This window comes from Pipistrellus hanaki, assembly GCF_964339955.1.
Source record: "Pipistrellus hanaki genome assembly, chromosome: 9".
In the NCBI taxonomy this organism is placed as follows: Eukaryota; Metazoa; Chordata; class Mammalia; order Chiroptera; family Vespertilionidae; genus Pipistrellus; species Pipistrellus hanaki.
In genome coordinates, this window is record NC_140511.1 from 54354214 (window position 1) to 54376838 (window position 22625).

General features: G+C 53.7%; 1 protein-coding gene across 2 annotated transcripts in view; it reads left to right on the forward strand.

Moving 5' to 3' along the window:
* The first annotated feature begins 87 nt into the window (after positions 1 to 87).
* The window catches only part of KCNC1 (potassium voltage-gated channel subfamily C member 1), a 42457-nt gene continuing 19919 nt past the window's right edge, over positions 88 to 22625 (forward strand). For both annotated transcript variants that reach the window (XM_084895499.1, XM_084895500.1), the window contains exon 1: positions 88 to 1914. In XM_084895499.1, the coding sequence (XP_084751625.1) occupies positions 1345 to 1914 (570 nt within the window). In that variant the 5' untranslated portion in view covers positions 88 to 1344. The remainder of the gene's footprint in view (positions 1915 to 22625) is intronic.

A 22625-nucleotide genomic window follows, 5' to 3' on the forward strand; every position in this document is an offset into this window, starting at 1 on the left:
CCCAACTCCTTGAGAGGCTGGGAGGGGGCGCGGAAGCAGGGCTCTTTAGGACCCAGCGCGGCGCCTCCCTCCGGGGGCGAGTGCGGCTGCGCGCGCCGTGTGCCCGTGTCCGGAGAGCGGCGGGCTGGACGCGGACCGCGCGAGCGAGCAGGCGAGCAGGACAGCCAGGCAGCAGCCCGGGCGGCAGCAGCGTCGCGGCGGCGGCCGCTCCGCGCCTCCTCACCTTCCCTGGCCTCGCCGCGCCGCGCCGCGCCCCGACCTGCCACCCCCACCTCCCGGGCCCGACGGACCGCAGCCCCATCTCTTCGGCCGGCATCGCCAAGCGCCTGCCTGAAGCGGGGCTCGGAGCGCCAAGCGCAGAGGCACCGGAGCCCGTGCCCGGCGGCCCCGCAGACCGAATCCAGCCCGGAGAACCCCCGCGGGGCCCCACCAGGCTCCGCAACCGGGAGCTGTCCCTTCAGCACCGCAGCCGCCGGCGTCCGAGCGCAGCCCAGCGGAACCGCAGCTGGAGCGGGAGCGCAGCGCTCCGCACCGAGCAGCAGCGTCCCCGTGCCCCTGTCCGGGGGCCCCGCCATCTCCTCCGAGAGGCGGGGAGAAGGAGCGAGCAGGGCGGGCAGGCGGGCAGGCGCGCCCGCCGCCGGGGGGAGCAGGCAGCCAGGCAAGGAAAGAGGGAGGGGGCCGGAGCTCGCCCTGCGCCCCTATAGCTGCAGCCCCGCCGCGCAGGGAGGAAGGCAGCGGGCATCCATCTCCCCCGCGCCGCCGCCGAGAGAGAGCGCGCTGCGGCGGCGACCACTGCACAACGGAGCGCCAATCTCCCCTCCACCCTTCCTCCTCCTGGGGGCTGGTCTATCCGCCTGGCTCCGGGAGCAGCTGACCTTACCCTCCAAAGCTTTTGTGTCACTTTTCTACATTTTCTCGGCTGAGATGGGGACGGGAGCCCGGTCCCCCCACCCCCTTTTCCCTCCTCCCGGCGGGGCTCTCCGCTGAGCGCCCACCCCTCCCTCTCTTCCTCCTTCCCTCTCTCCCGCCGCCCTCCTTTCCTCCTCCTCTGCTTCCTCCTCCGCAGCCGGACCAGCTCCCTCCTGCATCTGGCGCCTTAGAGACCCTTGGGATCATCCCGCACACTTTCCCAGCACCCCGACAAGAAACCTCCCCGAGGGGCTCGGGTCGCCAGAACCGTTGTCTTCTGTACCCCTCCCCACCACCACCACCACCCTACCCCACCCCCCCGACGGCTGGGGGGAGAGGGGAGGAGGCCGCGCGCCCCCTCCCCGGCGCCAACTCCCCCTGGCGGCCGCTCCCATGGGTGTCGCTGGGCCGCGCCATGCCTAAGGAGGCGCCGCGATGGGCCAGGGGGACGAGAGCGAGCGCATCGTGATCAACGTGGGCGGCACGCGCCACCAGACGTACCGCTCGACGCTGCGCACGCTGCCCGGCACGCGGCTCGCCTGGCTGGCGGAGCCCGACGCCCACAGCCACTTCGACTATGACCCGCGCGCCGATGAGTTCTTCTTCGACCGCCACCCCGGCGTCTTCGCGCACATCCTGAACTACTACCGCACGGGCAAGCTGCACTGCCCCGCGGACGTGTGCGGGCCGCTCTACGAGGAGGAGCTGGCCTTCTGGGGCATCGACGAGACGGACGTGGAGCCCTGCTGCTGGATGACCTACCGGCAGCACCGGGACGCGGAGGAGGCGCTGGACAGCTTCGGCGGGGCGCCCCTGGACAACAGCGCGGACGACGCGGACGCCGACGGCCCCGGGGACTCGGGCGACGGGGAGGACGAGCTGGAGATGACCAAGCGCCTGGCGCTCAGCGACTCTCCGGACGGGCGGCCCGGCGGCTTCTGGCGCCGCTGGCAGCCCCGCATCTGGGCGCTCTTTGAGGACCCCTACTCATCTCGCTATGCCAGGGTAAGCGGCGCTTACCTGTCGGAAGATGGGGCGGGGGAGAGGGGTGGGGGTAGGGGTTATTTCGATAACTAGGGAGTCAAAACTGAAAGGGGGTGCGGGTGATGTGTGTAAGGCAGGGGATGGTTTTTTTCCCCCTCCCGAGGGTGACTAGGTTTGTATGTAGTAAGGTCTGTGTATTCCCAGATGTAATATGTATGAGCGAGTATGAATGGGTGTGTTTGTGTGTGTGTGAGTGGATTGTGTGTGCATATTTATGTAAATGGGGTGGTGTATATTTGGGTGGGTAAAGGATGTAGTGAGAAGGAGTGAGCATGTGTGAATGCTTGAGTGTGCAGGAGTGCCTGTGATGCGTGTGTGTGTGTGTGTGTGTGTGTGTGCAGATGTACACGGTGAAGGTCTTTGGGTGTAGATATGGGGAGGGAAGCTGGGCCCCCTTCCTTCTTGCCAGGTAAGGGCATCTGGGGCCAGCCAGGGCCCATGGACAAGGGCTTGAGGCCTGAGTCTGCTGCTGGAGATGGACCCCCTCCCTCCCCAGGGAGCAGCCTCAGGCCATTCTGGAGGAGGTGGGCAAGGGGGGATCTTTACGGTTAATCGCTGACTGGGAAGTTGGTATAGGACTCAGCTGCGGGGAGGCGGATATGACTCCTCTGAGATCTGATCCTGGGCACAGAGGCTGTCCTTCCTTGTCAGAAGGGCAGGGTATTGGAAGGGGGAGCTGGGCTTATGCCTTGACTTGTCAGGGGCAGAGAGGGGGTGTCCAGGGGGAGCCTACAAGGAGGAAGCCTGTGAGGGGGTGGGTGTGTCTTCACCAGCCACCCCCCTTTTCATGATTGACCCCAGTTTGTTTCAGGGGGAGAAAGGACATCTGACCTTGGCCCCTCAGGTGGCCTTTCTGGATCAGTTTCCTCATCTGTAAAATAGGAGAGGGGGGGGGCTGGTGAATTCTAAGGGGTTTTGATACTGAACTAAGCCCAAAAGGAAGACCCTGGCAGCAGTCACCTCCCTTGAAAGAGATAACCCTTGCCTGCATTGGGCTCTGTCCTCAGAGGCCTGAGTGGAGCCTAAGGCATGAAGGAGAGGGTCAGAGGTAGTCATTTAAAGCAGAGCCCCTCCCCCATCCACAGCCACCCCCACCCCCTTACCAGGCAAACCGCTGACTCTGCCCACTCTTTCTTTACTGATCCACAGGCCTTCCCTTCTGCCCATTAGAACTGAGGGGGAAGGATGGGGCGAGGGAGGGGGCAGGAGTGTCTGCTGAGCGGCTGGGGATCATCAGTGTGGGAAGGGGGCTTGGGGACACTGAGGTGTCCACTAGCAGAAAGAAGCTGTGTTTAGGCACAGGCCTGGTAGGTGTGTTACTGAGATAAACACTCAGTGTCTTAGCATCCTGTAAGGAGGGATTAGGAGGTCAGAATGTCATACATTAAAGCCTACAATAGATGTGTGTGTGTGTGTGTGTGTTGTGGGCGGGAGATAATAGGGAGAAGGCCAAACTCCTCATGCTGCCCCTGAGGGCCCTGTCCAAGGTCACCCAGGGAGCTAGAAGCTTAAGCAGGACCAGAACCGATCTCCTGGGATCTCGTCCTCCTCAGAAGCGCCATCCTCCTGGCCACCTTGGGCTCATCTTCAGGGCTCTGACCTATGTCCCTGAGTTTCAGAATTGGCAGGGGTCATGCGGGGCAGGTTCCAGCCCCCTCTCCTGTCCATCTTCTCCCGCTGAACATTCCTAGGCTGCGGGGTGGACTTCATCCAATGCAGATAAATGGGCTGACTAGTGGTGTACAAAACCTTATTTAAAAGCCCTGATTCTATCAAGTGTCCATTGAAGAGCAGACTTGGAGGGAAAAGCTGGGTAGCAGAGGGAATAGAGATAAGTTGGAAGGTTCCCCCTCCCCCACCCAGCCGATCAATGCCACTGCCTTTTCTCCCCGGTAGCCTCTTAGAGTCGTTCCAACTTCCTTCAGTGACAAATGAGGACACCGGGGCCCACAGGGGGAGGGACCTGCCCAAGGGCACACGGAACCGAGGGCAGAGCCTGGATTAGAACCCAGGCTTCCTGCCGCCCGCCCTCCCTCCAGCAGGCCTCGCTGCATTGCGCTGCCTCTCTGCGGCTCATCTGCGCAGAGACCAGCCAGCTGCCCTCCCTCCCTCCCCCTCCATCTTTGCTCTGCTGCTGCTGCTGCTGCTGCTGCTGCTGTCACCTTTGTTTACCCCTCCCCCCCAGCCTCTTCCAAGTGGTGGGATTTACTTTTTTTTGTTTGTAGATTTTAGGCCAAAACCTGTATGTGTGTGACATTGTATATGTGTGTGAAAGAAAAGCTGCAGGTGTGAGAGGATTTGTGCAAGAGAGATTCTTTATGGCTGTGAGAGACTCTTCATGTGTGTGAGAAAGACTGTATGCGAATGAAAATATGTGTGAGACTCGGGGTGTGACAGTGGTGCGTGTGATGAGACTGACTGTGACATCCTGTCGTCTCTACCAGAGAAATTCTGTGTGAGTGTGAGAGACAGATTGTGTGTGTTTTGAGAGATGGACTTCGTGTGTGAGAATGAGACTGCGTGGGGAAGAGTGCGTACATGAGGAAAAGAGACTATATGTGTAAGAGCGATACTGTGTGTGTGAGAGAGAGAGAGAGAGAGAGGAAGAGAGGGAGAGGGAGAGGGAAAGGGAGAGATATTCTTGAGAGAGCTTTGAGTCTTGAGGTGAGTGTGAGTGCACTGATGTGTGAAGCTGTGCGTGTAAGGCTGTGTTGGGTGGGGAATCTGTGTGTGATACAGACTGTGTGAGAAACTGTCCGTGTTGGTGTGTGTGCTTGCATATGAGATGTGAGAGACCTTGTGTTGCCTGGGTATGCATGTTCCTTGAGGAAGATGAAACTGCAGACCAGCTTCCTGCTTGCTGCCTCGATCTCCTGGGACCTCTGAGCTGCCTTAGTGAGCAGTTTTGCTCCTCGTTTCCCATCAATAGAAATACTCTGTAGCCCCGGCCAGTTGTTGCATGGACCAGGTGGTGAGGCCACCTCACCCAGGCCTCGGCATTGTCTCGGGAAGATAGGGGCTCCTTGGCTGGGGTGGGAGGTCCCCTCTCTAGTGGTGACAGAACAGCTGGTTCCTGGCCTTCTCTCCTGTGGTTTTCTGGGCACCCAGGCTGAGGGTGTGAGGGGTGGGAAGGGGAGCTGGGACACAGTGAGCCCAGCTTGTATTCTGGGGCAAGGGGTAGTGCCCCAGACACACACGAGGAAAGGGCGATGATGACACTATGTGGCGAGGGCTGTGAAGGAGCTTCCTGGGACTGAGAGAGTAAGAACTGTCCCAGAGGAGGTAATGCTGGGGAAGCTCAGAGGGGCAAGTAGGAATTAGCCGGGCAGATGGCAGGGAACAGCAGTCCCAGCATGCAAAGCCGTGGGAGGTGTGGGAGCAGGCAGGACTGTGTTGAGGCGGCCTGCCCTCCTCTCTTCCCTGGGGGCAGGTGCAGGTCTGAGGCCTTTGGCTTTCATCTGTGATTTGCATGTTGTCATCAGGAACATAGTTCTGTGTCAGGTCAGGGTCAATGGTGGGCCCTGTGCCAGAGAGTATCCCTAGTGTGTGTGTATGTGTGTGTGTGTTGACATCTGTCCCCTAGAGTCACTTGACCTTCCAAAATGATGAGCAAATGCCAATGGAAACCCCTCCTCCATCCACCCCACTGCCCACCTCTCCTCCAACTCTAGGTCTTTGTCACTCTGTCTTGAACCCACCTCCATGGGGATGCCTCCTCAACTCCCTGGGAAGGAAATTCACCTAGTTGCTGGGGTGAAGAATCCAGCCAGAGACTTCTGTTTCTCCCTTGGGTTCCAGCTGACATGGACTCTTGGAACCTTGGCTTGGCAGGCAGAGGGACTGGGGACAGAGCTGCAACCAGGGCCTTTCTAGGTAGCTTGCCTCTCTCACCTCGGAGCCCAGATCATGAAACCCATGAGCCGTGGTGAGGGAGCCACCCCAAGGGCTCCCTGCCACAGTGTATCCCCCATTAGGTGCTCTCTCTCTCTCTCTCAGGATGCTTTCACAGGTGTCCTCGTGTCTCTGAATGGTACCTTCAACCCCCAACCCCAGCTCCCATCCTAGTAAAGAAAGGCACAAACTCAGAATCTCCGAATCAGAGTCTCAGCCTCCTCACCCTAAAATAGGCTTATGCCAGAACCCGCACCCAAAGGGCTGTGGAAAGATTTACTGAGGTAATATGTGGGGAGCCCCCGAGCCACAGGGCCTGGCATGCAGGCAGTGCTCAGTAAATGTTGGCTGCTGGTGTTACTCCTATCAGTTGTATTACCATTTTACTTCATGACTCTCTAGACTCTATCCTTTGCCCTCTGTCTGCATGTCCTCCCTCCTGCTTCAAGCCACCACTGTTTCTTTCCCTCAGGCAAACTCTCCAACAGCTTCCTGACTGCTCTCCCACCTCCAGTCTCTGCACCTACAAGTGCATCATCCGCTTGGCAACCACAAAGGTCTCCAACTCACAGATCTGACAGCTCACCTCCTCGCCTGCTTAACACCCTTTATTGCTCCCCCCAGCCCATAGCTGCCTGCCTCTTCAGTCTCCTCAGGCCTGGCTGTCCTCATCGCTCACCAAGCTCCAGCCACCACGGCCTCATTTCGGTTTCTTGCGTGTGCCAGGTCTGCCTGCTTTAGGGCCTTTGCAATCGCTGTTCCTTCTAGCTCACCCTTTCCTCCTGGTTTGCCCCTCATCATCCTTCACGCCCTGCTTCCAACATCAGTTCTGTGGTGATGCCCTCCCAGGCTCCACAGGCTGGGTCAGGATTCTGAACCAGAGTCCTTGCCTTCTGAGATGCTACCTGGTTTGTAGTAAAATGTTCATTAGCAGCCTCGCTTGATTCAGGTTTGTCTCCGCCTCCAGGTGCTAAGCTCCTTACATAAGCAACAGAAGCTATTATTACTACAGATGAGGAAGCTGAGGCCTAAGGTCAAATGTGAATGGGTTATTTGGGAGGCTGGTTCAGAAGCCCAGGTCTCTAAATTCCTGCTCAGGAGCTTGGGAACCCCCATCCACCTTAAGACACCTCAGGGAACATTTGGAGTCTATTGCTCTGGGGGCAGCAGTTTGTGCTTCCTAACTCTGGGCAGGAGATCTAGCATCTGCCAGAAGCTTTGGAGGAGATTAGCTCAAGCCTTCCCCCCACCCCACCCCACCCCACCCCACCCCACCCCACCTCATCTCAGTGGTGGGGGAGGGGGTTTGGTGGGGACTCATTTCAGGGCCGACTGCCTGGGCCAGGGTTCTCAGGGAACTTCCAAGACAGCTGAATATAGTGCTACAGCTATTCTGAGCAGTCCCATGACCAGTGTATTTGCTCTGGACCAAAAGGTCAGGGCCTCAAGCCACTGTCTCCCATCAGTCCCCAGGCCAGTCTGGCCACCACCCTGGCCTGAGCTTCCCTTCCCTGGATGCAGGCTCAAAGGAAAATGTGCGTGTATTTGCGGGGAGTGGGGAGCTAAGAAGTTACAGGGAATGCTGGCTGCCCAGTCCTTATTCAATAGGGGAACCACTTGGGTGGGAGGGACCGCCCTTCACATACATGGGACAATTGGAGCAGATGGGTGCCCCCAGGCCACCTCTAGCCACTATTCTTATCTAGTGGAGAAGAAACAGGCTCAGAGAAGGAAAGACACTTGCCTAAGACCACACAGGAATCAGTGAGACTCAAACTCACACCCAAGACTCTTTCTTGGTCCAGGGTCTGGCTGTTTCCATTTCTTCTGGCTCTCAGCTTTTGAAGAACATCAAGTCTCACCTGTGGCATTCTTTTCCTCCTCACTTTATTTCCTCCCCCTGAGGAAGGGAGAATAAGCAGTTACCTGCCCTCCTACGTCTCTTCCTTGATCCTCCCTTTAGGCCCAGCACAGCTAGGGGAGACCTCCACATGTCAGTCCACCCAGATTAGCCAAAATCCTGTTCTTATCATTCCCTAAGCAGGACTTTCTAGAACCCCCTTCTTTTCCTGAATCACGACACTACTGTTTACTAAGGCATTTATTATGTGTCAGAAGACTTAAGAGTTTAATTTACATATTCTCATTTAATTCTCACAAGAATCCCATGGAACTGTATTATTATTAGCCTGCCAATGTCACAGATGAGGCTGCTGAGTCTCAGAGAAGTTTAGTAACGTATCCAAGGTCACTTAGATGATGAGTGGTAGAGTCAGCATTTAGACCTGGGTTGGCCTGTCACCAGAGTTCTGCCCATAACCACTGGTCAGTACTGCCTCCTGTCGCTTCCAAGGATGGTGGGGTCTCTGGCTTCCTGTGGCCCAGGCTTGGGTGTTTATCTTGTTCCCTCCCTCTGGCAGCTCCAGGAAAAGGGTTTTCAGAAGGTGCCTCAAGCAGCCCCAACTGCAGGCTCCCTATGACCTGCAGGGAGGTGGCAGAGAGCTTGGGGAGGATCACGTTATTCTGCATGAGGCGATGCGTGGTAGCAATGCTGGCTCCTCCTCAGCTTGGTATTTGAGGCCTTCTGCTTTGGACCTACCATGTCTCCCGCTCCCTTCCAACAGGCTCCTCCCTGGCATGGTTTTTTCTCATCTCTTCCTCTCCATCAGTGTTCTTTCTAGTTTTTGCTGAACACAAAAGACCATCCCTCAAGGTCCCTAATGCCTCGCCTGGCTACTCTGGCCCTTGATGCCCTCCTTTAAGAGTGAGAGATCTATCTGATTTGGGCACAGAGTCACCAGGTTTGCATGATTTGAGGTCAGTTATGGAGGCTTGTGGCTGGGGACAGGCAGGTCCTCAGGATTAGGGACCTGCCCAGGTATGTGGAGAGATGAGGACACAGACAAGGCCCAGGTTGCGGGTATCATGCAACTGAGCTGGGTCAAGATCTGTAGCTAGGCCATTAAACCAACCAGGTTCCCTTGGGCAAGTTCCATGGTCCCTTCAGGCTACAGGTTCTCCACCTGTAAAATACAGAGGTCATTCTGAATGACCACCAAGTCCCTTTCCAGGTCCAACATTCCAGGAGTAGAGGAATTCTGGGCTTCAACTCCCCAGAGACCTAGCATCTGGGAGCCACGTTCGTCCTTCCCCAGCTCTCCTCCCTCCTCCTCAGCCCAGCTCTTCTCTAGGGCACCTGTGACCTCTCCTGGCAAGGGTAGGAGCCCATGGCAGCGGGGTCTAAAGAGCGTCCTCCTACACTCATTCAGGCTCCCTCCACCTGCTCTCATCCATTCATTCAAGTAATCACGCTCTGCTTGGGGTCTGTTCTGGTGCTGGGCTCCTTGGAGACATCCGTGGCATACTTTCATAGGCACAGACCTGGGGGTACCACCTCTTTAGAGTGTGCTTTCTCAGGCCCCATGGATGGTACCTGTTGCCCTCTTTCCCAGGCCCGTCTCTTGGCTATCTGCCCTCTGAGAGCTGCAGGAAGGTGCACTCGGAGAAGAGATGCTGTGCCAGGCTATGGGGCTGGGGCAGGGTGGGGACTAGCTTCGGTGGTGTAGAGTCGGTGTGGAGAGGGGAGCAACAAGCTGCTGCTGTGCTGGATGAGGCTGGGTTAGGGGTGTGTGCAATGGCTGCTAAGGGGGCTGCAGGGGAGGTTGCTGGAAGACTCCCACCCATGGCTGACTCTCAGATTACTTGGGATGCTTCGAAATTGGTCAGGCTCCTGGGCTCTGTCTAGTAAGAATTTGATTCTTAGATCGTAGGGTCAGGCCACTCCCAAATGCTTCCACTCCCACATGATGCTGATGCTCAGAGAGCAAGGGCCTACAGCGGGGAACATGGGGGCTCTTGCTACTCAGTGTGGTCCTCTGAGCAAAGCATCAGCATCACCTGGGCAGTGTTTAGAAGAGTTTAGCGCCCCTGCCCCCAAGACCTACTCAGTCAGAATCTGCATTATTAACAAGAGTCCCAGATGAATCATACATTAGAGTCTGAGAAGTACTAGATGTGGGCAACAGTTCACAGTCGAGAAGTGTGATTCTGACCTTTCCTTGGTGCCCAAGTTGTTGGCGTCCATTAGGGTGATGGGCCAGGGCATGAGTCCCCAGGACAGTAAATGGCAACTGTGTCCAGTTGCTCAAACCAGAAACCTTGCCATCATACTGGCCTCTCTTTCTCTCACACCTCAGCAAATCCTGTGGTCTTCACGTTGAAAACTTACCCAGTCTCACCACCTTCACCGTTACCTTCCTGGTTAAAGCCACATCTTCTGTCCCCGGGATTGCTGCAAACTGCTTCTGTCCTTGCCAGCACCTTCTTCTCCACACCACGGTCAGGGACATCCTGGTAAAATGCTAGTCAGACCGAGCCACCCTGCTCTGTCTCACTCGGGGCAGGAACCCAAGTCCTCATGAGGTTTGCAAAGAGCTGCTTATGATCTCCACTGAGTTCCTGCATCCCACCTATCCCTCTGCCTCTCCTCTCTGTGCTCATTCTGGCCTCCTTGGTTTCCACCAGCAGCTGCTCTACTTCTGCCTCAGGACCTGTGCTCTCGAGGTTCCTTCCGTGGGGGAGCACTTGCCCTCAGATTTCCTCCCTCACCTCCAGGTCTGCACTCAGATGTCGTTGTCTCAGATCGCACCCTGCCTTTCCCTTCCCCCTTTCATGCTTTCCTGTTTTCTCTTTGGCATTTACTGCCGTCTGAGTGTAATACTTATTTACCTTGTTTCTTGTCTGTTTCTCCCCACTAGAATGTAAATGTAAATGTAGGAGGCAGACAGTATTTTTGTCTCTTTTATACATTGTTCTTTGTTTAGAACCTAGAAGGGGGGTCTGGTACATAGTGGGTGCTAAATAAATATTGATTGAAAGAATGATAAGGAGCTACAGTTTAAGACATAGGTCAGATACTGGGACATCACCTTTGAGCCTGTTACTGCTTGGCCCCCTCCTTCCTTGCCTTACCTAGAAACAGTCCTTCCATCCCACAAGCCTGCAGCCCCGATGGAGAGGCAGAGGATGAGGCAGTGCTGGGAGTGCTGGGTGCCCTAGTCAGGGTTCCACCTGCCACTGTCGCTGCCCAGGGCCAGATGAGGCCCTTCACTCTGGCCCCTCCATCTCTCCAAACTCCTCCACGCGGCATCAGCCCAAGCACTACCAACAGCCATGGCTCAGAGGTTAACAAGTTGTTTTCTAAAACCAGGATGCACGAGCTCTTAGGATGGTGACATTGCAAGGACACTGAATTCCCGGGTCCACTCAGTCCAGCCCAATGCCCAAGTCCAACTCCCTTAGTACTCTGTTTCCCCTGATGGCCAGCTAGATTCTTTTCTCCTTCTCCCTTTCCGACTCCCTCCCCATCTACTTCCCTCCCTTCCCTTTCCCCTCCCATGGGCCACTTTCCTCTACCAGTTGTGTTGGAGGGAAGTTCTAGGCTTTCAACACAGATCCTATCCCTCAAAGGCCTAACATACTCTTTTCCCCCTGAACGTCCCTGCTTTGATCCTTCGTTATGTCTTCAGTAGAAAGTGAGTGGGCTTCACATCTGGCCCCCTCTTCCTGGCTACCTGACCTTGACACTACAACCTGGAGCCTTTTTAAAAATATATATTTTATTAATTTTTTTACAGAGAGGAAGAGAGAGGGATAGAGAGTTAGAAACATCAATGAGAGAGAATCATCGATCAGCTGCCTCTTGCACATCCCCCACTGGGGATGTGCCCGCAACCAAGGTACATGCCCTTGACCGGCATCGAATCTGGGACCTTTCAGTCCGCAGGCCAATGCTCTATCCACTGAGCCAAACAGATTTCAGCCAATCTGGAGCCTTGTTCTGTCTAAGAGCACAGCCTCTTGAGCCAGGCGATCTGTGTTCAAATCCCAGCTCGAACACTTCCCAGCTGTGTGACGTTGGACAAGTTCCCTAACCTGTCTGGGCCTCAAGAGAGGGATATTAATAGCACCTGACTCATAAGGAAGTCATGAGGATTGAATGTGTTAAGCACTTCACCTAGAACCCTGAACATAAGTGCTTAATTACCGTGGGTTCCGTTATTGTCTTTTTATACCCGCCTGACTCTAAAAGGGCCAAGCAAACCCTCACTTGCTCCCTGTCTGCTTCCTTCTTTCTACACTAACTCTCCCTTCAAATACCTCTCTAGAGGTGAGGTCCCCTCACCTACCTTGGCCCTGAGGGCTCCTCCCTCCAGAGTCGGCCTCCCGGGGACCAGATTTCAGAGTGCCTGGCTTCTGCCTTGGTTCTTCCACAAATCTGCTGTGTGTCCTGGGCAGGCCACGGTCCCCTCACAGCCTCAGTCTCCCCATCTGTAGTAATGGACAGCTCATCTATGCTCTACCTTCCTGACCAGCCGTCCTGGGGAATGCGAGAGATGAATGGTGGAACTTTCACCTACAGGTGGAGAGGGAGGGAGGGCCATTGATACCAAGCTGTGGTCAGGAGCCAAGCTCGGGGACCTGAGATGCTAACAAGTATGCCAGCATGGAAAGGCTGGCAGGAGGGGGTATGCGTCACAGCTCAGGATTGAAGCGTCTCCTTTTTACAGCGGATGCTCAGGCACGAGGAGCAGTGGCAGCAGGAGCCTGGCAGATCCCAGGAGCTGCTGCAGGACAGGCGCTAGGGCTGGGGCTCCTACTGATGCCAGTGGGTGGTACCCACTCTGGGCTGGGCTGCCCCGCCACACCGACGCCAGGAGGATGGGGACGAGCTAATGTTAACTGAGGTGGCCCCAGGCAGCTGAGCTCAGGAGGCTGCAGGGGCCAGCCTCACTGGGCCAGGGATCAGATGCTGCTTCAGCCTGGGCCATGGCAGTCAGAGGAAACTTCCTCAAGCCTGTGCGTGCAAGGCCTCGGATGCCCCGTCCAACTGACACAACCCGAACCCTGCTGGCCTACAGGCCTGATCCTGCTAACCCTGGCTCCAGCTCCAATGCACAAACCCCTGGACTACTGCCCCTCATGGCTCCCCCACTTTACCGCCTTCCTTTACCATCCTCAGTGCAGAAAGGGACTTCTCTCCCTACATCCCTACTCTGCACATAAAGAGTCTGTGTAGGCCCCCTGCCAGGGGCTGCTGTTAGCACTCATTCATTCAAAAAATACTGAGCACTTCCTAGGTAACAGATACTGGCCACAGGGGCTGCACAATCTGGACCTCCAGGCAGCTGGGCCTCAGAGAGGGGAGGAGATTGTGGGGCCACTCATGGCCACCACACACGAAGGGGTGAGCTGTCCCTGAGGGCAGCTGTGCAGCTGGAGAGAAGTTGGTGAGGGAGCCAGAGGTGAGGGGCCCTTCCAGATAAAGTCCTGTGAGCAATTTCCATTCACATAGCCCTCGATGGCTGCTCACCTGGCTCTCACTCCAGGCATGTTGTGGAGAGAAGACGATTAGGATAGTAACTAGCATAGCAGACTGGAGCCACACTGCCAAGGTCCACACCTAGCTTGTGTGACCTCTGCAAGCTTCAGCCACCTCAGCTGTGAGGGGGCGACAATAAGAGTCCCCATGTCAAGGGGCTGCTATGAAACCAAAAGAAACAAGCTACAGCCGAAACCAGTTTGGCTCAGTGGATAGAGCATCGGCCTGCAGACTGAAAGGTCCTGGGTTCGATTTCAGTCAGGGGTATGTGCCTTGGTTGCAGGCATATCCCCAGTGGGGGGTGTGCAAGAGGCAGCTGATTGATGGTTCTCTCTCATCGATGTTTCTAACTCTCTATCCCTCTCATTTCCTCTCTGTAAAAAAAATCAATAAAATATATATTTAAAAAAGAAAGAAAGAAAGAAAGAAAGAAAGAAAGAAAGAAAGATAGATAGAAAGAAAGAAAGAAAGAAAGAAAGAAGCTACAGAAAGCCCTCAGTGCATGGCACAGCCTTGTGTCCCGTTGGGCACTAATTGGCACATGAGGCCTCTTTCTAGGATGCTCTGCACACACTGGCCTTACCCCCTCGAGGCGCTAAGAACAGAAACCTAGTGTCTTCAGGGGGAGTTTCTGTGGCCAGGGAGGCTTCAGTAGTTCCCCAGGGAGTGTCTCTACCCCTGCAGGTGGTACAATAGGGAAGTGGGACTTCTTTAGGCCTTGTCACCAGGACTGTGAACATGCTTTAGACCCCAGGGCCAGCATCTTACACTTAGAGATTAATGTTTTATGCTCCACCTCAGGGGCTTTCTGAGCAGCTGCGAGAAACACAGTCACCTGCTGAGCTACCTCGAGCCAGCCAGAGCCCTGGGCTGAGGGCCAGAGGCTGGGCTCCTGGAAGCGCATGAGGCTGTCATCTGCTCAGGGCTGCCCAGGGCAGGGTGCTTCTCCCCATGTTGCCATGGTGCTCCTGACTTGTCCCCTGACCAGTCCACACACCAGGAGCATGGTCCTTGTCCTTCTGGGCCTTAGCGTCTTCACCTATACAGCATGCATAATGATGTCCCCTGCCTCTCAGCAATGCTGGGAAAATCCACAAGACCAGAGGCAGAAAGATCATCTGTGAGGGAGAAATATGGGTCATTGCAGGGCCATGTGCAGGAGGAGACCACCCTCTCGAGGGCAAGGCAGATGTTGAGAGGGGACACGATAGAGGTGAGAGCACAGGCCTTGGACCTGGCTGGGCCTGGGTTTTGGTCTTCCACTGCCTCCCACCATGTGGGCTAGGGCAGGTGTCATCTGGCTGAGCCTGTTTCCTCCTGTGTGAATGGAGGGAGACCAGAGCCCCAGGATAGTACCTGGCACACAGGAGACCCTTCTGCGGGTTAGACCTGAGGCATCGTTGCCACCCTGATCCCCCTGGTCCCGAGTTCAGATTCCCCAGGGAGCTGGTATGAGGAGGCCCTGGCTGAGCTACTGAGACAGGGATCCTGCCGTGGAAGCCTTGTCTAATGGCCCCACAGCCTCGGGGGCACGAGCCACTGTCGCCAATGATATATTTAGCGACACAAAGGTCAGAAATGCCAGGAGCTGGCTTCCTTCTAGGCGGCAGGAGTCGTCTCTCCCGAGGCCTGGCTGTCACCATGCAGATAATTTTTTCCTGTCTGGCCGTCAGGGATCTGAGTAAAAGCCTCCGAGTGAGGAATCACTGTGGTTTGCCCTGGCTTGCTGCGCTTTCCATGGCCATTGGCCCTTCTCCAACCCTGTTGTGCTGCCCTTGGAAATTCCAGCAGTCCTGCCTTTCCGGGCCACCCACCCTTGGCCTCCAGGCACATCAGCTGTGCCCCCAGCATGCTCTAGCTCCCCCTGCCTCCTGCCTTTGCTTATTCTATTCCCTCCACCAATATGCCCTTTCTTCCACCTCTACATATCTGAATGGATCCTCCTCCAAGGCCAGCTTTGATGGCCCCTTCTGTCTCGAGCCTTTCCTAACCCCCACCCCCACCCCCACCTCCCTGCCTCCAAGAAGCTGTTCTCCCAGAGAACTCTTCCTGCCCTTGACCCAGCTGACCTGTTGAGGTTACATGACTTCCCGACAGCTGCAGCTTCTTAGAGGACAAGGACCAGTTTAAGCAATGATAGTGCCTGTTATGTAACATAAATCTTGGCTGAAGCAGCATACTTCCCTGTGAGATAGAAGGATTCGATATTATCCCCCTTGTATTAATGAAGGAAAAAATGCCCTGAGAGATTAAATATGTTTATATAAGACCATGAGGTTAGTAACTGGAGAAAGGAGATTAGACCCTAGTCTTCTTTGGGGGATAAAGAAGGGAAATTAGCAGGGCCAGTGTTCCTTCCTGCCCTGTTATGTTATGGTTCTCTGGTCAAGAATGAGGTGGACAGGTGTATGAGGGACAATTGGATGAAAGAATGGATAAAAAGATGGATATGTGAATGGGTAGGGATGAATGGATGGAGGGAAGGATGTATGGATAGATACCCAGATGGGTGGGTAGCTTAGTGGATGGGTCAACAAATGGATGAATGTGTGGGTGGATGACTATATTTCTAGTCTCTAGGCTTCAAGGCAGGAGAGGAAGTCCCACCTCTCATTAAATGAAAACAGCCCAGAGAATGGCACTTGGACGCTGAAGACTTTAGGTGGAAGGCAGAGTGGAGCAACCCAGCCCATGTGTGGAGAATGTGGGTTAGACCTGAGAGGGATCCTGTATTTCCCAAAGTGTGGTACACGTACCCCCAGGGGTACGGGAAGAGTTTGGTGGGGGTACGCGTTGCACCGGAGTTTGGTGGGGATATGCACTGCACCGTGCTTAGCTGCGCCTAATTCTACGTTCTCATGAGTACGGGGGTACTCAGCGTTACAAAAATTATAGAAGGGGTACACATGTGTCAAAAGTTTGGGAAACACTGGATCTGGAGATGGATGGTTTGTGGAGTGAGGGAGCTGGGAACTGGAGGCAGGGACTGTCCTAGGGGACTGGTCCACTCTCAAAGATTAGAGACTCTGAAGGAACAGCACCAGGACAGGCTGGAAAGAAACTGCAGGCATTGCCATGTGACAATGGAGGCGTCAGGCCCGGGGTGATTCAGATTCCCTGAAGCCACTGGAGGGCAGATAGTGAGTAGAGGATTGGCCTTTGAACCCCAGAACATGCTGAGCATACCTGAGGAGTGTGCCTTCCTGAGGTATGCCGAGGTATACCGAGATCCACCATCTTTCCGCTGCTTTTTGCCGTTAATCCCAGGCTCTAGATATGAGCTCCAAGGCTTTCATTCTAATTGCCTGGCAAGGGCCAATAAAGGGGCCATGAACATAGGTGGCCAGTAGTTGAGCTTGGCAGGGCCCGGAGGCTCAGAATCTGTTACCCTAGAGAAGATGCTTTCAGCTGGAGCTAAGGATCTCCATTTGCACAAGGCACAGTGCTGTGAGCTTCTGTACTCACAGACACAAAGCCTTGCTCTGGTGTCCTCTGGCACCAGGCTGCACCCCCCACGCACATACACTGACCCCAGCAATCTCCCTGGGAAACCAGGTCCCAAAGAGAGTGCTTGGTGCGCTGCTAACTGCTCATTACAATCGTGGCTGCAGCTAAGTATAGCTCCCACTCACACAAGACCAAGACAACAAGGGAAAGTCTTTCCACGCAAAAGCTGCACATGCAGTCACACAAACATCTGCACACACATACTCCCCACCATCAATCATGCCAATGGCCTCAGACGCTTGTGGACCCATCCTTGAACCAACACAAAGTCTTTCATTCATTCACTCAGGCACCCCTTCTATCAATGTTTGTAGAGGGTCTAGGGGAATGGTTAAGAGCATGAGTTCTGGAGTCAGACAGAGCCTAACTCCTTCACCTCCCAGGTGCATGATCAGCGTAACCTCTCCAAGCCTCAGGTTTCTTCTTTGTAAAATTGTGATGGTAACTGTAGTGTAGACCTCAGAGAGGATGTATGGGCAATGAGATGAGTCATTTAAGAGTGCCTAGGAATGAGTCCAGCTCAGGATTAGTGTCAGCACACAGGTAAGTATCTTTATCCTCACGATAGATACCTACTATGTGCTTAGCTCTGTGCCAGGTGCTTTATGTAAAGCTGTTATTTCTGGAGGCAGATATGAAATGTACCCGTTGTATAATAGGCACTCGGTAAATACTTGGTGATTGAAGCAACGAACAATTGTGTGAAAGCCGCATCAATGGGTGGCCGGATGTCCTTGGAGCTTTCTTCTTTCAGGAGGAGCTGCCCGCACTTGTCTCTCATCCAGGCTGTCTCTGGTAGGATCTAGGTGTTCTTGTGGGTAGCACATGGGACCTGGAGATAGAGCTGGAGCTTGAGTGGATCCAGGCCACTCTTCGCTTTGCAGATGGGGAAATGCAGCCCAGTGGGAGCAGGGAGTTCTGGACTGGCACTAGGCAGGGCTCTGTCTGTGTGGAAAGGGGCTGGAATTCCATCCAGCCTGAGTAAGAAACAAGCTTCAGGATTTGAAGTGTTGTCACTGTTCCCAGCCTTTGAATAGGCCGGCAGCTAAACTGGCTTGGCCATCTCCTCCCATTGCACCTCCTCAAAAAGAAAGTGACATTTCCTGGTGCTTTTTAAAGCCCAGGGTGGCTAGGCCAGCCTGGGTGTGGGGTAGGGAGGGGGCAGGCGGTGCTGGAGTCACACAGCCCAAGTCTCTCCTCACCTTGAGTGATCTCAAGATGCTGGGAATAGACATGGTCTCATGTCGCCATGTGTCCCAGATTCCAGTTCTGATGCCCAGATTCTAGATTCCACACCCCAGTGCCCGCATGTTGGTTTTAAATTCCAGGTTCCCATGCCAGGTTCTGCCCCCTGGCAGTACTCGGGGTGTTGAACTTCATAACCTGTGCCTACAGCTGGCAGGAGCCTCTGTGCCCTGTGCTCATGCTCCTCAGTCATTCATGTCAATGCTGGTGGGGACTCAGGTCTTTGTGTATTGAGTGTGCCCATTGCCAAGAGATGAATGTGATTGTGCCTGCTGCCCATTTGTATGTGAGTGTGCTCATTGCCAGTGTAGACGTGGGTCTGCTCTCAATCTCTGCCCATTGTCAACATAACAAACAATCTCTGTGGAGACTGAGTTGATGAGAACATAGCTGAGTGATTTGTGAGTGCATCCAGGGCCAGTTTAGTCACAGACTCGTGGATAGAGATCATCCTCTATCAGCATAGATGAAGATCTGATGTAAGCGTGGTCAGTGCCAGTGTAAAGGCCAGTCTGACATCAGTGACTGTGCACATTGCCAGTGTAGATGCAGACACAGCATCAGTAAGTCAGTGATTGTGTGCACTGCCCATACAGAAGAGGAAAAGTGGGCCCCGAGGAGAGGTTCCCTTCCTAAGGAGGCTGAAGGGAATAAACTTGTTATGCCCATTGTGTCGATAGAAGGACCGAGGCCAGCGGACACAGGACGTGTCTCCAAGACCTTCCCACAGAGGGGAAGCTGTGCTCTTGCTTAGCTTTGCTCTTAGCTCCTGAGGACAGTATGCTGCATGTAGCTAGGCCCAACAGTAGGGCCAGCCTGATCCCCAGATCCAGCCACTTCATGGGCGATAAATATGAAAACTCAGTAAATTAATGTCAAGTATCAATGCTCATCCAACTGGACACTTACATTGGGAGACTGTTATTGTGTCTATACTCTACCTCAGTAAAGCTGGAGGTAAGTTCGTGTTCAAAAACAATATGCTCAATGTGCGGGGTGTGGAATAAGAGAAACCAGATTGGTTGGGGGGTGCTGGTTGAAATTTAAAATAAAGTGGTCAGATTGGGCTGACACTTTCATGAGATGGTGAGAGAATGAGCCCTGAGGATACCTGGGCAGAGGGAACAGCCAGTGTGAGGGCCCTGAGGCAGGCATGTGTCCGACATATTTAAGGTCCATGTTTCAGGAGGTGGTGTGTCTGGAACAAAGATGGCCAGTGGCAGGAGAGGAGCGTGGAGGGGTAATGGCGGACCTACAGGGCATTGTGAGGACCTTGGGTTTTCCTCTGAGAGAAATGGTGAGCAGGGTTCAGGGCAGAGAAATGACACAGTCAGATTTACACGTTAAAAGGAACGTCTGACTGCTGTGATGAAGGTAGTCCTAGCGCACCAGGAATCTTGCATGCTGAGAGACCAGTTAAGAGGCTCTCACCATAACCTAGATGATGACGGCTGGGACAGGGTGGTAACAGTGGTTGTGGGAAATGGTCAGATTCTGGATTTATGTCAAGCTGAGCCAATAGGATTTCCTTATAGACTAAATGGGAGGTGTGGCAGAAAGAGAGGTGTCAAAGATGACTCACCGGTCTTTGTTAAGGATGGAGTTGCTATCTCATGAGATGGAGAAGGCTGCAAGCCGTGGGGTTGGACCAGGAGTTGGTTGACTTGTTATGTTGGTGAGAGAGCTATTAGACCTCCACCTAGAGATGCTGAGGACTGGGACGCTGAAGTCCTGAGCTCCGTAGGAGAACTGGACAGCAGGTAAACATTTAGGTGTGTCCTGTTAGTGGGAGTTGAATGGGTGATGGTGCTTAAGCCTTGAAATGAGGTGAACCACTAAAGTGAATGAGTGTAGACAGAGAAGAAGACCAAGGACTTCCCGATAGTTAGAGGCTGGGACAAGAGGTAGGCAAAGGACATCAAGAAGGAGCAGTCAGTGAGGTGGGAGAAAGTAAAGAGACAGTGGGGCCCTGGGAAGTGTAATAAAAAGAAGGGAGTGACCAGCTGTCTCAGATACTGTCTTTCTGCCTAGAATGCTCTTCCTCATAACCCGTTTCTCGTTTCCCTAGTTGATTCTTACCCATCCTTCCAACCTGTGCACTTGTCACCTCCTCATGGGGGCTGCTCTAACCCAAAGACTTGTTAAAGACACATCAAATGGCCCAGCAAGCATAGCTTAGTGGTTGAGCGTTGACCTATGAACTAGGAGGTCAGGGTTTGATTCCTGGTCAGGGCACATGCCATGGTTTCAGACTCAATCTCTAGATTGGGACATGCAAGAGGCAGCTGATCAGTGATTCTCTCTCATTATTGATCTCTCTCTCTCTTCCTCTCTGAAATATATATATCCCCCATCAAATGCATTGTGCATACTTGAAGCCCTTATCACCTCATATAGGTATGTATTTGCTTGTACAGTTATTATTTGATAAATAGTTTCCTCTGGCTGTTTGGTTCACCCTACATGGGCCTGGGATTAGGATTAAATATTGTTGAAAAGAGAGCAGGTGGACAGTCAACTGTGGTCCTACCTGGGCTGTGCCCACTACCCTCCTTGAGCTGTCCCTCTTGGGTCATCTTTTTTATTCCTTTCTCCCCAACATACACACACATATATAAACATGCATACCCTATTGGGAGTTAGGACCCCTGACTCAATGAAAAAAAAATGGGTATAGGGGAAAATTTCCCAGTGGATTCCTAGTGGACATACCATGAAGCTTGGTGCCTAAGTTTTCTCATCTGTCAAATGGGGACAATCAAGACAGACCTGCTGATGGCGCAGGTAGTGGAAGCTGTAGCACATAATGGTTTGGGGTCAGAACAGCCTGGTTTCAAATTCTGCCTACCACTTCCGAACTCTGAGGGTTTTTGAGGTTTTGCACTTCGTAATCATGCTGAACCTCAATTTTCTTGTCTGCAAAATGGAGGAAATGACACCTCCCTTAGAGAGTTTTTTTAAAGATGAATGAGATCATTTTGGTAATGGCGGTCATTATTACTTGATAGCAGAGGACAGTGAGGCTCAACAAAGCTAAACACTCCTGCCACCAAGGGGATTGTAAGGATTGAAAAGGGTAAAGCATGAGATCCATTTAGCCATGCACAGTGAGTGCTCAAGAAAAGCAGGCTCTGAACCAGGCCAGGGAGTCGGCCCAAGACACGGAGTGTGATAGAAGCGGAGACCTGGCCTGCAGCAAGGATGGCTCAGGGGTGGGGTCGGAGGCCCACCTGCAGCTGTAGGCAGGGCTGTCATGGGGAAGAAGGCAAGCAGGTGTCTTTGGTGACTCCAGAGGGCAGAACTGGGATCACGGGGAGAGAGGGGAGGGAGGTTGACTTAAGGAATAGAAGCATGTCTCTAGAGCTGTCTAAAGACAGAACAAGTGGCCTCAGGAGCTCCTCTCCCTGGTGGTCACCAACAAAGACATCAGCCTTAGGGCTATCACAGGGGGGATTATTGACCTTCCCCCGTGGGAGGCCAATATACCCATATGGGATGCCTTCCTACTCACTTCCTGACCTGGGAATCTCAGTCCCCTATTCCTTATCCCGCATAGTGGCACAAAAATGTGTGAGGCCCATGAAACATACCTGTAACAGAACCCTTAGAAATGAAGAAGAAAATAAAAAATAAGAATAATAGAGAAGAAATAGTGATACCCCAAACCCGGGTAAAAGATTAGTCCAGAGCTGAGCACCAAATTTAGTTGAGCTCCCTGGCAAGGAAATACGAAGAGTTCCATAACTCATCGGACAAGTCCACCCAGACACACACACCATTCTAAGTTGTGAACCAGAAGAGCCATCTCCTGTGTGGAATACTAGTATTTCTCTCAGTTTAAAATGTTAATGGGCCCTCCCATGTGTACAGTGGTTAGAGCGATCGTGCCATGCACCAAAGGGTCGTGGGTTTGGTTTCCGGTCAGGGTAGATACCCAGGTTGCAAATTCCATTCCCTGTCTGGACATATACAGGAGGTGCCTGATCGATGTTTCTCTCTCACGTCAATGTTTCTCTCTCTCCCTCTCCCCTCTTCTCTCTCTAGAATCAATGAAAAAAAAGAAAGAAAGAAAAAAAAAAAAAACAACACCATATCTCTAGTGAGGATTTTAAAAAATAATTTTAAAAATGCTGTGTTTGGATTTTTGTAGAGGGAAACTTTGGCTCAACTCCTGGAATCCCAGTGTGAATCTCACGGTGCAAGGGAACTGGCAGCCCTGGGCTTCTCTCGCCCCAGGGTTCTGCCCCGGATCTGGAAAATTCCTAGACACTCTCCTGCTCCTCCCAGCCCCTCAGTAATCCCTTCCTTCCTGGAGTCTATTATCATTGTCCTCATTTTAAGAATGAAGGGACTGTGTCTCCAAGATGTTAACTTGCCTGCAATCATAAGCCAGTGGCAAAGCTGGGATTCGAACTCGGGCCTCTGAGGCCAAGCCCAGGACTCTTCCCTTCCACTGTGCTGCCTGCTCCTCAGCCCCTAATGTTGTCTCAGGATAATGAGGCTCATTGTGCATCAGAGCTGCCTGGCACTGGGTTTCACCTGGCCCCGATCCCAAATGCCAGGATGTGGCTGGTAGCCCCAGAGCCACCGAGGATGTGGATTAAAGGTAAATTCCGGTCCCTCCCACCACTACTGAACCCCAGACTCT